The sequence below is a fragment of the Melanerpes formicivorus genome, unplaced genomic scaffold (genome assembly GCF_026170545.1).
Source record: "Melanerpes formicivorus ecotype bairdi unplaced genomic scaffold, bMelFor1.0.p_v2 SCAF_3, whole genome shotgun sequence".
NCBI lineage: Eukaryota > Metazoa > Chordata > Aves > Piciformes > Picidae > Melanerpes > Melanerpes formicivorus.
In genome coordinates this window covers 17645387-17662169 of record NW_027142355.1, presented here as the reverse complement: position 1 = coordinate 17662169, position 16783 = coordinate 17645387, and the positions used below count along the sequence as shown (strand labels likewise).

The window sequence follows — 16783 nt, the reverse complement described above, 5'->3', positions numbered from 1 at the left end:
TTAACTTGGTTCTGACAAGTAGTTTCTTGATAAGGGATGAAGAATTGGGTTTGTCTGTAGCTGAAAAGAAGCTCCAGCAATCATTCTTTTGCAGTAACTGCCAGCTGATTTTCATGTGAAGCAACACAAGCAAGAAAAATAAAAGAAAGCAAAAATCTTGTAGTGTATATCTCACTTTTGAAGATTTTGCAGAATCTTACTTTGACATCAATGTGAAACAATAATACTTTTAATAAAGTTTTCGTAGCTCTTTATGTTGCCTTTCTATGTAAATGTGTAAGTAGTATAAAATGTCTATGCAGTAACATTAGGAGCTGAGGATTTTTAATTGTACAGATGTTTGGCCAGGTATTAATGCTTAAAGCTAAAAGCATGGCCATCTTTGTGTTAGCTAAAGGACATTTTTTTTAAAGTGTTTTATACTCACACTATCAACAAAATTAATCAAGTTCTTTTTTTATTGTTTCTTACTTTTAAGAAATTGTAAATCAAGAAGCACCTCTTTTTTTTCACATGATTTATCCCAAAGGAAGTTCAAAAATTAATTTGAATTTAACTGTGTAGAGAGATTCATTCCTCTGCAAAGCAGTCTTGGTAGAAGTATTTAGCGTTTCATACTTCTTCAATTATGTCAAATTATATATTTAAAGGAAATTTATCAGGTTAGTAAACTGATACTGTGGCTGGGTTCATTTTGGGAACTACAGCTCTCAGACAGGATTTGGGGTTGGATTTCATAAGCAACTTCATGACTTGGAATTTTCTAATTCCTCCAGCTGCTCTTCTGAACTTCACAGACTTTCATTCTTCCTCCTAGTCTCTTCAGTTTTTCCCTCAGTCCCAGATCTGCACTCTGATCCTGTGATTATTCCATCACTCTGCTTACTTTCTTACACTTCACATGCTTAATATTACATAAACTTTGCAGACATTTCTGGATCTGTTCTCTGCTCCATTAAAAAACAGAAATGGAATTTGAAGGATCTGTTAAATCCTTCCTCTCTCATCACATAACTGTCATTCATACTATCTTTTCTAAAGCTGTAAAGAAATTTAAAGGGGTTTCCCTCCACTTTCTATGGTCACCTCTAACACTCTAGAATGCCATAGACAGATCCAGGAGAAAATTCCAAATTTTGAAATTATATCAGCGTGCTCACCATCAAGGTAACTTCTATTAAAACTTGTATCTAGCTTATTAGATAGTAATAATAGAATACTTAGAAACTAAAAATGCTCAAATTGATGGAACACCTCTTCTGTGAGGAAAGCCTGAGACAATTGGGTTTATTCAGCCTGGAGAAGAGAGGGCTTTGAGTGAGACCTCATTGTAGCCTTTCAGTACTTAAAGGGGATTGTAAGAAAGATAGGGACAACCATTTTAGCAGGGCCTACTGTGATAGGGCAAGGAGTAACAATTTTAAACCAAAGGAAGGTAGACTTAGACTAGCTGTAAAGAAGAAATTTTTCACAGTGAGGTTGGTGAAACACTGGGACAGGTTGCCCAGGGAGGTGGTAAATGTCTCATTCTCAGAAACATTCAAGGGTAGATTGGCCAGGACTCTGAGCAAACTAATGGAATATGTACCTGCTTATTGCAGGGAGGTTGAACTAGATGACTTGTAAAGCTTTCTTCCAAATAGAAATATTCTGTGATTCTTTGATTCTAAGGATATTCCAGGTATCTACATTTTCCACTAGAAACTTTTCTATATATTTAGAAATATGTTTCTGCTCATGAGCAGGAGGACCCTTGGCAAAGAAAGATCTATTTCTGCCCTTTGTACCAATATTTATATTTAGGATCTAGGAGACTGTTTCCTTGGATCAAATGACACCAATGTTACCCTTTTTGTTGCTGCTTTGCTCTCTAGTTCAATACTCCATTGCTCCCCATCTTCCTGGCCCGATACTTCACTGACGTTCTTTATGGGGATGTGGTTTCTCAGAGATGTCATAAAATTTGTTTCACTGAGTTGTTTATATAGCACCCCACTTACTTGCTGGAAAGGTTCACAATCCAGCAGAGGAAAGCAAGCCATCCCATTCCTATTTGTTTAGTGTTAACAGGCCATTTGATGTTTCCTTACTGAGAACTGGGCAAGCACCAGTTCCTATTCTGTCCTGTATCCTTTCTCTCATCCTCTCTCAGGGCTGCAAGTCATTATGGAAAAACATGATTGCTATATCAACATAAACCAGGAGCTCAATTTTGTTTTTACCTTTGGCTCAGTCATCTAGCATCTATGTTTGCTAAACAGCATGGCCAATATGATAAAGGAACAAACAAAACTTGACAAAGGATTTCTTGGAGAGGATGGTAATTGAACGTAATTTTCCTGTTAAAATATATCAAAAAAAGTTTTCTAAAGACTTCAATTGCTAAAGATCAAAACCAGAAAATGGAAAGAACAACAAATAATGGTATAGAGTCAGGAAACCCCATGAGATTAACACAGTGTTAAATAGTTTACCAACCCTTTCCTGCCCATTTACTCTCCAGGATTATTGTACTGTTGCAACTTAAGTCCATAACAGCATTTTAAAGAGCTAAAGTGGAGGGTTGAAATATGATGCCTTGTAGCCCCTGTGGTATTGGAGAAGAATCAAATGCCATAGTCCTATGGCTGTATGATATTTCCAGCAAGTTGATGAATATCTTGAAACATTGTTGTTACAAAAGGAACTAATTTATTTAACTTTTTATTTTCCCTCCCATAATGTCTGGTTTATTAACCTCATTACATTTCCATAAATTATAGCAGTATGAGAGGAAATGATTAATTGTAGATAGTTTCCTCAAAAACATTATTCCTGGTCATTAACAGCTTCAGCAAGCTGCAGTGCCATATAAGCTAAACACATTATACTACTTTTAAATAGCCTCATGTTTTATTACTTTACGCTAAAGTATTATGATCATAGAGCCCAGGAGGCATCATTACAGACATTCTGCAACTATGCCCTGAGTTTTCTCACTGCATGCAGTTTGCTATTAAAAACTCTTGTTGTGTCCTAGATGATTTCCTTGATGAACAATAATGAGGTTTACACAAAATTTCACGATGATATCAATTAACTTCACATATGGATATGTTAAAAACTGTTAGGATTCTTACAAAGATAGAAGATGGAGGCCAGGCACTAGTGGCATCCCCCAGGGATCAGTGCTGGGCCCCATCTTGTTCAATATCTTTATTGATGAGCTGGATGAGGGGATTAAGTCCATCATTAGTAAATTTGCAGATGACACCATGTTGGGAGCAGGTGTTGATCTGTTAGAGGGAAGGAAGGCTCTGCAGAGGGACCTTGACAGGCTGGACAGATGGGCAGAGTCCAAGGTGATGGCGTTCAACAAGTCCAAGTGCCGGGTGCTGCACTTTGGCCACAACAACCCCATGCAGTGCTACAGGCTGGGTTCAGAGTGGCTGGAGATCAGCCAAGCAGAAAGGGACCTGCAGGTACTGGTTGACAGCTGACTGAACATGAGCCAGCAGTGTGCGCAGGTGGCCAAGAAGGCCAATGACATCCTGGCCTACATCATGAATAGTGTGGCCAGCAGGAGCAGGGAAGTCATTGTGCCCCTGTACTCAGCACTGGTTAGGCCACACCTTTAGTGCTGCACCAGGGGAAGTTTAGGCTTGAGGTGAAGAGAAAGTTATTCACAGAAAGAGTTGTTGGCCATTGGAATCGGCTGCCCAGGGAGGTGGTGGAGTCACTGTCCCTGGAGATGCTCAAGAGGGAACTGGACATGGCACTTGAAGCTATGACTTAGTCATGAGGTGTTGGGTGATAGGTTGGACTCAGTGATCTCTGAGGTCTTTTCCAACCTTATTGTTTCTATGATTCTATGTTGATTGAGGTTTTCTAAATGACGTAAGGTATGGGGAAATTTTTATTTCTAAACAAATTCACTTAGCAATTAAGATTTTTCTTTTCATTTCTTTTTTTTTTTTTTTTTTTTTTTTTTTTTTGGGGGGGGTCTTGTTTACAGATAATCCAACTGGTCAGACCTTGGAGGAAAAGATTATCTATGGAGTAGAAAACAGCAGTACTTTTCTTGAGTGCAGTCCAAAATCTCAACGTGCTGTAGTCTACTGGCAATTCCAGAAGCAGAGTGATGACCGCAAAGAAGAGGTACAGTAGAAAAATAAAGAGGTGTAACTAATTTTTCTATGAAGATACATATTTGAACCTAAGCTGCTCCCAGAATAACATCCATCATTGTTTTAGTTTAGCAGAATTTCTTAGGAATCTTATAATTTTTGTTGTTGTTTGCCATATTCTTACTCATCACCATGAAATCCTGTAAGTTCTGTAATAGATTTTGACAGACCATTACATTAGAAAAACTCATATGCTCTTCCTAGCCAGATCTCTGCAAACACACTGATTTTCCATTAGATATCTGAAAAATACAAAAAAATTGGCATGCTATCTAAGTACCACCTCAATCTTGGATAAAATAAGTAAAAGACCTTAAAACTACCTCTGAAAAGTAGTCTACTGTTTGGCTGGGATGAAGTCTAACAGAAGCTCTTCCTATGTACTGTATGCACTTAGATTTTACTGGGGATAAGGCAGAGACAGAAAGAAGAACTGGAAACTGAAACAGACACAAGAATATGAAAATTTATACCTTTTTTTTCATCAAAAGTAATATTCATAGAGGTAAACCCACTGAGTTTCCCTGCTGACATTACACTAAGCTGATACTTTATTTTTCTCCTCCTCTTGTCACCAACATGCTTATGTTATTACTCACAGAGATTCCCAAGTGATGTTACTATCAAGCTAGTTCATACATATCTTAAGAGAATAAACTACTCTGGTAGGTAGGGAGATGAAGCTGGGAAACAAATATTTGTATGTTGTATTAAATTATTTGTGACTATTCCCAAACTACTCTTGTGTTTTTTAAAGCATGTACTAAATACTTGGTTATGTTATCATATTTAGATATTTTTAACTATTTGCTATTTGCTGTGCCAGGGGAAGTTTAGGCTCAAGGTGAGGAGAAAGTTCTTCACCGAGAGAGTCATTCATCATTGGAATGTGCTGCCCAGGGAAGTGGTGGAGTCACCATCCCTGGAGGTGTTCAAGAGGAGATTGGACGTGGCACTTGGTGCCATGGTCTGGTCATGAGGTCTGTGGTGACAGGTTGGACTCAATGATCCTCGTGGTCTCTTCCAACCTTAGTGATACTGTGATACTGTTTGCATAGGTAGTAAATTATTTAGAATTTATTCTTGGTGGAGAGAGCAGCATATATATTTATGCCTTCTTTGCAGCAACATGTGTATTGAAAGAATTAAGTTATATTATAGTTATTAATTAGTTCAGAAAAATACAGTGTTTTGGACAGCAGCTTTTTGTATATTAAGATTTTGAGTCTGAATCCTTATTATTTCTTTGTAAATTCTCCAGCTATGCAGAAACCACTTCTGTGCATAAAGGTTTCTGTAGTTAGGAATAGTAGAAGTACAGAGAACCTTTCTTAGCAATGTATCTGGGCTTGACTAAAAAGTAATGATAAATATGACCTTGGTAATATAGTTAAATGCTTCCATGTTGATTATGCTTATTTATAGGCTTGCATCTTCTACAGTCTTTCCAACAAGTTCATCTGGCAGGGTTGATGCAGATCTTTGTTCAGCATCAACAGTGACTCAGGAGTAAACTCTTAACCCCTCACACTCTTTGTAGTACATCAGGAGTTTTTCCAGAGTACCAGAGTTTTCCATAAAGACAGATGATTGGTGAGGGGGTTTCCATTCATGTGTTTTTTGGAATTTTTGGCCAAGTTTTACCACCTCAAAGGAGCAGTCCTAAGGAACTAGTGCAATTAGAGGATAATGTTGCATGTATATGAAAGATAACTATTGAAATTACCACTTGTTTCAAATACAGATAAAAACAGATGATCGCATGATCCGGACAGAACAGGGCCTACTTCTGCGAAGCCTTCAACGGAGAGACTCTGGTACTTATTTTTGTCATGCTGTGGAACATGGCTTCATTCAAACTTTGCTCAAAGTGACCCTGGAAGTGATTGATACTGACCACCTGGAAGAGTTGCTCCATAAAGAAGAAGATGGTGATGCCTCCAAGATCAAGGATGCTACCAGTAGCATGACCCCCAGTCAAAAGATCTGGTACAGAGACTTCATGCAGTTAATCAATCACCCCAATCTCAACACAATGGATGAGTTCTGTGAGCAGGTTTGGAAAAGAGACCGCAAGCAACGCCGGCAAAGACCTGCCAATGCACAGGTGAATACAAATAAGTGGAAGCACCTACAAGAGAATAAAAAAGGTAGGAACAGGAGGACCCATGAATTTGAGAGGGCACCACGGAGTGTCTGAGCTACATTACCTCTAGGAACCTCATCCAAGTAGAAACTTATATAGACAGATAACTGGAAAAAAATGCAATATTCATTAACTTTTTCATGGCATTATGTGGATGTTTACAAGAGTGGAAAGTTCAAACAATTTCCACCGGGTTTAAATAAAATCCATTTCTAACTTTCCTAGTAAATCCTTCCTCTCTACTCTGATTCTAAGACCAGGACCATGGTTTCATGGATGACAACTCATCTGGACCTAGGTTACTGCTCAAGAAGTTCTGCGAGTGTTCAACAGGCAACTTTTGCTTTCACTTTTGCCTGAGATATAAACAAAAAGATGTATTTTGTGCTGTCATCTTAAAGAAAAGAAAAATGAAACCCACTTTTCACCATCAGCACTTCCATTTCTAGACTTACGTACAAAACTGCATGAACTCATTAAGCTGATGAACATCTAAACACATGATTGGACACAAGGATTTTGGTCTTGTTTTGTCTACCAGTTCTTCTGTTTAGATGTACTAGAAGAGGAAAACCAATACTGAATGAGATTGTGGAAATCTGAACAACATAAGCTATCCATCATCTGGAAGAACAAGAAATGTGGAGTACACTGGCCTACTACTGATGACTTCTTTCAGCTTTGATCTAAAGATGTATTTTATTAAAACTAATTTAAATGTACCATGAAAAATATGCAGCAAACATTAGCTCTTTTCTAAAATAGATTAGCCCTTTTGTGTTAGATATATTGTACTTTATAATTATTGGTTTAGAGGACAAAAAATACAACTCCCAATTATGACCTGCTTTACTCTTTTGTTTGGAATATCTTCCAGGGCAAATAGTCACACCGAAGTTAACTTCCTCCCCTCTCAGTAATGTATATGACAAGTAACTGTAAAACAAATCTAAAACTAAGCTATTTTAACATGAAAGTTGTTGTATAGCATGAATGTTGTCTGCATTCTTTCTTCTGAGTATGGTATTTGAAATTATTCAACCTGTATAATACCTTGCTATTGATCCAACCAATGAAGACGAGAGCATTGATTTTCAGTTGTATATTTTCTTTTAATTAAAGGGAAAAAAATTAAATAGCATTAAAGTACCCTCTACTAATTACACTTGCTTTCTGCGTTCGTAAATATTTGCAAATGCTGATATTTAAATACTACGGCTCATAGACTGTCAGGTAGCAGTTTAAGGAGTTTTGTTCCCAGCTTGGTGGTAGAAACATGTCCACACTACAGATTCTCAGTGCTCCATTCTCTCTGTGGACCAGATCACTCAAATGCAAAAAAACAGCACTAGGCCACATAACTAGTAACTCATAACTCAAAGCCATCTCTCTGTTTTAAGATCTAAAAGATACTTTTATATATGGGAGAAGTCTGCTACAGTAGTAAATTGGTGAAATTCATCTTAAGACTAGTTTATAAAAAGGGATAATTTGGTCCTGTCCTTCTGTCTTATTCTGTACAGAGGACAGCAACAGGGTAAACCAGACAATATATTTGCGCCATAAGTGTCAGTTTAGGGTCATAAGTAGTGGATTTATTCACTTCAGCAGACGTGCCTTTGGTCCCCAGTTCTATGGTGTCCAGTTCTTTTGAGATCGTCTTTCTCCAGCCTCCCATATTTTATCTTGGTAGAATCTGTAAATGACATAATTTCAGGTAATGTCATTGTGGGGAAAATTATGAGAACAAAGTTCTTAGTTTGTTAAAGGAGCTTTTATATAAAAATGTGTCTGTATTGATGACTGGTCTGTTTTGTTGTTATGCACTCCAGATTATTTATCAATCACTACACTATCAGCCTTATCAGATACAGTATAACACAACTGCTGTGACAGCTTCTCTCACAATATGTCCCAGTCTCCTTGCAGGTCACTAATTCAAGTGTCTTTCTAGTTAGTGAAAGCTTGGCTTCTTGCCTCCATAGCACATAGCCACTAAGGGCTCAGTCACTTTAGTCTGCCTTGAATCTTTTGCAAGGGGATGAACTTGCAAGATGTTTTGTCATTTAATTCTTTAGCAAAAAATTCTCTGAATAGACCAAGACAATTCTGAAAGGCCATGCATCTTTAAGTCTCTTGTGTTCAACTTGACTCCTAAAAATTTAATATGCCAATATATTCTGTGCTGTCATGGTGTGCTGAATAGGGATGAATTAAAGCATAGGTTGAACTATGTGCTTTCCTGTACAGAAGCATCAGTTTTTAAGATCATCTTAATGATTGATTTCTGAGCATTGTTGTCAGCTGAATTATTTAATTGTAATCACAGAACACTCTCTGGCCTTTTGTTTAGGGCTATTATGTACTATTAAATCATGAGAATCCTTGCTACAAAAAGAAACAGTTTCAAAATGATCTTCAGAGCACACAGTGGAGAAAATGCATGTTGATTTCAATAGATCCTAAATGACTTTGTTTCCTTTTTTGCATATTAATAGAATTGCTAACTTATTTTTTTTCTACTATGCTCGTAGCAATAGCTTCTATAGCAGCTTGATGCAAAAAATCAAACCAAAACCAACCTCTTTCACCACCTCTGAAGAAGAAACAGATGAAGTCAGGATTCAAAGATATGCTTTACTACGCAGAGAAGGATAACCTGTGGGAATAAAATTACCGAAGTTGCAATGTTTTCACCATAACCCCACAGTCTAACTGGAGAATACAAACTTCAATCCAGTGCTCACTGACATAAGCATTCTTGCTAAATGTCTTTGTCTTTGCTTATATAAATTAGAGGGCAGAAGATCAAGCCAGAAGTAGATTTTTATTTTTTTTAAAGTTTATATTTTGGTCAAGTTAAAACAGCATTTAATACTGATGTGAAATGAACTTTTTTCCAATTAACATAGGCCTTAATGAATTAATGTACAGAAGATTGTCCTGCAGCTTCAATAAAATTCATGCTCCTATTAAACTCGTTGTACAAAGCAACTTAAGGTTTGAAGGTAAACGTAAAAATGGTATTTCACTAAATCGTCAATAAACTGCTCTAAACCTCTAGTTCAAACCTCAGAAAAAGAGTAAGTAAAAATTTGTGTTTAAGCTGGAGAAAAGCAAAGGGTTTAATTTATAACCAGAAAAATCTATTTTGGTTTAAGATACCCATTTGCAAGGAACAAAAATACATTGAATCTTATTCTTCCTCATCCAAACTTTGCACTTGCGTGGATCACTCAAGATGGGAATTTGTTGAAAGGCTCCGATAAACTGTATGGTTATGTTAAACAATAACATCAAACTAAGAAAATTGTGCATCTTCACAGAACAGAGTTAATCTTCATGACCGAATAGAATCACTATGTAAAAAAAAAATCAAAAATATAAAAAAATAAATAAATTAAATGCATGTGAATGCGCATTTACTGATCCTTTTTATGTATTATTTAGTGAATATCAATGGTATGTGTTTAATAGTTCAGTTTTTGCTACCTACGCATTAGCCAAAAGGGATGTAAATATTTTGGACTAGCTAAGGAGGTACAGTGTAAAGTACTGTTATCTAGAGGTACTCCATTTCAGTGTGTTCAGCGTAATACTAACCTGCAAGACTTTGCCACACGGGTGATAAGGTGGTTTATTTGCTATATCAGTGCCAAAGTTATGTGCTTGTTCTTTAAGCACATTCCTCACTGGGCAGTAAATAATTCTACTTCTGTATTTATCACTTCAATTCAGATGGGAACTAGAAAACTGGAGAGGGAATAAAAAAATGTAATGAAACTGCTGCTGTAAATTATTTCTTTTAGCATGCATTCAGTTGTTAAATAAACATTTCTTCCAAATATTTGAAGTTCACTGTCATGACTATTTACATGGAACTGTTCTCTGTAACCTTTGTGAGTGTATGGAGTGCATTGCTGCTAATATAGTGCTATGTATGTATACAAACTATGTTTGGTATTCCAGAAGGGTTGCTGTTTTATTAATGTCGTTCATTGTTTCTTTTTTTTGAGAACTGCAAACTAAAAGTGCCTGGAATGAAAGCTATAAACTTAACTTCAGCCTATCTTTTGACACAATTGCATGGGCTTGTGCAGATGAAGCCACATATACATCTCCTGCCCCTCCCCCACTGCCCATTAACCAAATTGTACATCAGCTTCAAAGCCATGTGAATGACAGTAAGTTGCTGTACTTGATGAAACTCACCCTAATGGTTTCATACAGCTGCTTCCTTTTGGGAACTGGCTTGCACAGGCAGCAAGTAGAATAAATCAGGTTCTGTCTGTTATCGATATGCCCTTGTATCCTTAGGTAAACTTAGCAGCTGTTTGTAAGCACCTAAAGGCTCTATCTGAAAATATTATGCCATGGCACTAGGCACTGTGAAAACAGCTACTGAGACAAATGTTGCCCTGGAAAGCATAGATTTTTACCTATACCAGACAAGAAATGGAAGAAAGTATCATTATTTTCATTTAGCACATACAGAATTGAGGAAATGACCAGTAGTACTTAATCATCTCAGCTTTGCAAGGCTAGAGATGTCCAGTTTGAAAGAATGTTATAAGGATATTTTGTGGTTACTACTGTCCTCTGAGAATGAAAATCAGCCCTCATCAGCATCAAGACAATTCTGTGGGATACAAAAATACCTGCAGATACAAGGACAGAATGGATTTGGCAAGCCACAAATCCATACTAAGTATTTCTGTTACTATTTTTTTTTTCCTGTCCAGTGCATGGATTATAAGTGCTCATAAAGGAAAACATTTGTTTCTGGATATAACCACTTTTTGTCCTTTGCTAGAACTGCCTGCAGAGCACAGCTAAACTGGTTGCCCTCTGTTACTACTTTGCTGGATTGCTAGGAATGTGCAATGTCTAGGGGCAACTTTTACTGACACTGAGTAGGAAGAAAGAGGATACATTTGGGGTTTCATGTTTGTCTGTTCATACATAACTATATATGCATATATATGTATACATATACATACATATATATTTAAACAGCTAGCTTTCACTGAGATTAAATCTTCTTTTCCTGAAGTATTTAAGGCTCTACATGTAATTCTAGTGCATCTCTGAAGAACACTATTTGCAGTTTCAGCTATATATTGTAATAAATGTTTCCTTTGCAAAGACTGAAATGCACTATTCTGTTTCCTTACAGGTTACACTCACTGAGCTCCCCATCAAGCGCATATTTAAAGGGAGGAAAAATTAGGATGGCTTTTTCCAAAGCCTAAAACAAAAGGACCATTCTTCCCATAGCGCTCAGTAACAGGATATAAGTAGATCAGAGTATTAGTGAACCTACCAGCTTCTTTACTCCCCATAAAACATGAAAGGTTGGAGGAGATTCATCGAAAAAAAAGCTAGAAACTTGGTTGGGACATTTTTGTCCTGGAGTTTATCAGCCTGACATTTTAGAGAACTTTAGTATGGGCTGAGCTAAATCCCTAAGCTCTAGTGAAGAAATTTCCACACTGAAAAAACTTTCTCTTAGGTTAAGAGAACAACTTCCCTTTCTTTCACAGCAGTTTTTCACCCTGTTAGAAAATGCATTTCTTCTTGCCTCAATAATAAGCCAGGAAGGTCATTACATAGTTTCTACAGTAATTTCTTCTTCCACAGACATGGAGAACCCAGTTTCAGGTAACCAGCACTCACTGAGCACTCTGTATCCAGGCACTCCAGACAAACCAGCGTGCAGTCTACTCTTACCATATCTGTTACTACTAGATCTAAAAATGTTCTTTTCTCATCAAGAGGTCTAAAATCAGGCCTTGGTGGAAAGTTGAAAGCATGTCTTCATTATAGTTGAAATTCAAGGTACAACCCAATATCTGTCAGGGAATCACAAGGGGTGAGAGTTTCCTGGGCTGAGGTCAAGTGAGGACTTCCTGGGGGTGGCAGGGCAGGTCCTGGCAGTCATGTTCCATCCTCCTCAGTGTGGAGCAGGACAGGCTGGTGTCAGCTGGGGCAGCACCAGCCCAGGGCATCAGCCAGCTCCCTGAGGATGGGGAATGAAGATGAATCCAGAGGAGGACTGATCTTGGCACAGCCATGGGCAGAGCTGTGGTGGGACGGGAGATGCCATCCTGTGCCCTCAGTTAGACAGGCACTGATGGCTCTAGAGGTTGCAATGGAGTTCTGGGTCACAGGCAGGGTGGGGAAGGCCCATGGTTGCAAAGGGACATTAGTGCCCCCAAATGCACTTAGGCACTGTCAGTGACTCAACAAATACCCTTTTAAGTCTCACTTCCTCTGTGGAGACTGAGGAAAGTGGGGCTATGTCAGACCACCCCTTTGAGATGGGAAGTCTTAGCAAGCAAGACAGGCACCATTAATATAATGGTGCACCTTCACTGGTGGTGCAGGCTAACATTAAAGAACCCTCTATTTTAGGTGTGAGGGAGGTCCTGCTCTATACTGCTCTATACATCTACAAGGCTCTCAGTCCTAGCATTTGTAACTCAAGAGTCTTGCCCAGTCCTTCCTGAATTTCTCTTGGTTGTGTAAGGACATTTTTATTTTCAGATTTAGCGATAGTATTCAGGTTTCTGAAAGCCTACAATAATAAACCATACCCCAACATTACAACTGTGTTATGTTTCAAATCTGATTATCTGCTCTGGCAACAAAATTCCTTTTTACATCCTTCAACAACACAGGGCAGCCATGCAGCCTCTTTTACCTTTATACTTCAAACAATTCTATTGTTCTTATTTCTGTGAGAGTTTCACACCTTTTTTTTTTCTTGTAAGTGTGTTAGCAAGAATTATAATTGTTTATGAAGAGAGAAATGGAGATGTATGATTTTGCATGGGAAAAGGATACAGAGATTATAGTAATTCTGCTTGATGCAGTGCATCAAGTAAAGATCAAATATGACTTAAACTTCTAATTTCTTGCTATAGCTGAGGAAGGAGAGGAAAAGAGCAGACAAAGGGAAATCAGACATTTCAGCTATTTTTTGCAACGACCAGTCCCCTTAGGCCCTTTATATTCACATCACATTTTTCTGGTTTTGTGTCACTACATAAAAAAATAAGTATTCCTATAAACTCAGCTTTCACTGAACAGTACCACTTTTAATAGTTCAATAAACCAGAGCAAACAGATAGACTGCACAAGTTCCTCTGAATAAAGCTAAACTTGTCTCTTTTGTTTGTTATTTTGTTATTATAGTAGAGCCACTGGTCCTCTTTTTGTTAGGGCTTTGTCAGCATTTCTCTTATAAAGTCCTGTTTGCCTAAGGTAATTTGCTACACGGTGAACATTTTAAAAATCAGCTTTTATCCAAGAAATACTTTTACACTTCGTAAAAGAAAACAGCTTAAGAAAATTGTTTAAAGAAAGTGCTTAATTCAGTTTAAAAAATAAACAAAGTATTTACAGCTTCAGCCATGTCAGGTGGTTGTTCTAGTATCTGTACTAAACAAACAAATAAACAAAACCCAAAGAAACACCAGTTGAGTAAATCTTAGTGAGCATAATGGAAAGCTCCTCACCTCACTGGACTTTGTGTTGCTTTTGAACCATCTGCATGCTCAACAGAGGCCCTGAATCAGACACCTGCTTAAGCACATTCCCATACAGTTATTCATGACTTATTCACATGTTGATGCTTCTATGGTATGCTCTGGAGCAGAATTTTTCTTGCTTCATTTCTCAGTCTTTTCATGCAATTTGATTTTTAATTATTAGTCTGTGTAAAGATAATGTAGACTCAACTCATATCCCAGTTTAATAGCTGTCTAGGTGTCCAGTGCAGAAGAAAAACTTTTTGTGCTGTTTTCCATCCCAGATAGTTAAGGAGAAGTGATCTTTTTAGTTCTGTGGTAATTGAAATTTAAAGGATCTTTTGGAAATTTAGAGGCTATTCAGAGCAGTGTGGAATTTTCACTTTATTTCCCTTCATTACCAGCTATGTGCACATGCTGCTATTCTAAACATGCCACAGATTCTAGAAATCATGTTGTATTTTTTGTCCTAAATACTAAGCAGTATAATTAGCCAGATAAATAAGACTCTGTGTTTCACCAGCCTCCTTATTGACTGGAATCTATCAAATAGGGTACTGAAAGTTATGAATTTCAATATTTGTACCATTCACTAGAACTCAAAATGTTAGTTATAAAAGTTGAGCAGTTCAATGTCAGTGCAAAGCAATGGAATATATAACAGGACTTCAAACTATGGTAAATATTTCACATCTCTGTGATCTTCACTAGCTTGAGGGGGAGAAATAGTTGAAAGAAGAATTAAACTATTTAAATTTAAGTTCCCTGTTGCATGTCAAAATGCAGCTGAAAAAAAATCTCTGGACAGTGAGTGGAACACATGCATGCTCAGCAAATAATGGTTCTTTATTGCCAAGAAGTTCTCCTGTTTGGCATTCACTATGCTTCAACAATATTTTGGCAGCTGTAGATACTGTTGCCTGATAAAAAACATTTCTGCAAATATTTGGAGCTATTGTTAACACTAAATCCTTTTTTTTTTTTTTCCTTTTCTTTTTATTTTTTTGTAGCTGTTGAATCTGGAAGAAGCTGAACCATTAAATAAGACTCCAGAAATATTCCTAGACATGGTGTCCTCACAAATTGTAAATCACATTGCATCTTTCTATGGCCACTTAAAAGGTTTAGGGGTGACCTGTAGATAGTCATGAATATCAGAACATAATATCTGGATGCATTTTAGTAAGAAAACCTGCACAAATGTTATTTTAATATTAATAGGTAATAAGATCACAAAATGGTAGTCTCTTTTCAAGTCTCACTGTCTTCTGTAATTTTGATTTATTTTATTTTCAAATCCCCATGTTTAAACATATTCTTTCTTGTTTTATCACCAGTATGAAAGTTACTTCTGTGACAGGCATTGAAGACTTCTGAGCTTCCTGCAAGCCAGGTTGAATAAGCCAGCTGAAAATGTTCACCATTCACTGTTTATTAAGGCCATAAAATGGACTGTATAATTGCTAAACCTTGGCTCTTAGACTACTTGGGTCAGTAAGATTTACACTGTAGAACAAGCACATATATCACAGAGAGGTAATGTGACCTATTGAGGAATACTTACTCATTCTCCCAAGGCAAGGCAGAGTCCTAGAATTTCCCTTCTCAGTCTGCTTTCCCAAAGTGGTGTTTAATTTAGCTGTGCCAAGGAAATTAATTCCTGATGCATTATCTAGTATTCCAGTGACTCCTAGCAAGTTGATGATCCTGAATAAAGCCTGTCATATTATACCCCAGACACTCTACTGAAAGGTCTATCAGCCACTGGAGAAGGCTGCCTGGAGGAAGTGGTGGAGTCACCATCCTTGGAGGTACTTAAAAGATAGGTAGATGTGGCACTTAAGGACATAGTTTAGTAATGGTCTTGTCAGTGCTACATTTATGATTAGATTTGATGATCTGAAAGGTCTTTTCCAACCTGAATGATACTATGATTTTATGAGTTTTGTGAATTCTAAACTGTAGTCAAACCTTACTCAATTCCTTTCCCATCAGGGCCCAAATTTTATGCTTGCAAATAAAAAACATATTTCCCCAAATATGACATGGGAAAATATTCTTGTTATGTAGGGCTGAAAGACCATCCGTAAAATAACACTACTATCACAAGAATTCTGCTTTTCTTTTGAAACTGTTATTTTGAAGACACAGGAATTTGATTAATTCCTGATAATATCTAAGACAGAAATTTCTTAGCTAAATTAAATGTGAGAGTTCTTATTAGTTTTCTTATTGACCCTTGAAGAATAGGCTTCATACTGTTTTAAGGAGATCTATTCTCTTAAGTCTCTTAGTTACTTTACAAAATCCATCTGAGAACATCCAATCATTATTAATTCTTCATAACATAAGAGCATAATGAACAAGTATGCTGAGTCAGACCAGAGTCCTCCTTGCCAACTAGACAAAGTCAATGTCCACATAAGGCTATAATAAAGAATCAACTACAGAATAACCTTCTAGCTTTCAACAGTGTGCAGCCCAGGAACTTCACTGTCCAGAATTTTCTCTGTAAGTCTGTAGGTACAATCCTCTGTTCCATGAACTTGTCCAACCTCCTTTGAATCCCTACAAAATTTCCCAAATATAGTAACTTACTCATAAGTAGTGTTACATCTTTAACTTACTGTGTAAAGCGTAATACATTATTTTTGCATTTTCTGAACTTATCTGCTAAATTAATTTAATGGCGTCCCCCAAATTTGTGCTAGGGCAGTCATTGAATGATCAGTCTGTAGTCACCCTCTGTTTGCCTCATTTAAATAATTACAGTAGAAGATTCACTCAGTCTTTTTTTTTTTTTTTATTTTCACACACATGGTAGTTTCAAAATCTAATTGCTTTTGAAGGCTGCTAATTGCATTCTGTCTGCCTGATACTCTCTATGTATTTCAGCTCAGATCGAATGATAGCTTGATTCTCATTTTAGCATTAATAGT

The 16783-nt window shown here is 37.1% G+C and overlaps 1 protein-coding gene across 1 annotated transcript in view; it reads left to right on the top strand.

Annotated features, from left to right (window-relative positions):
* Positions 1-10159, top strand: part of SEMA3A (semaphorin 3A) — a 169045-nt gene extending 158886 nt beyond the window's left edge. The window contains exons 16-17 of the mRNA XM_068167882.1: positions 3995-4137; positions 5911-10159. Coding sequence (XP_068023983.1) covers positions 3995-4137; positions 5911-6366 — 599 coding nt within the window. The 3' untranslated portion in view covers positions 6367-10159. The remainder of the gene's footprint in view (positions 1-3994; positions 4138-5910) is intronic.
* Positions 10160-16783: the final 6624 nt, after the last annotated feature.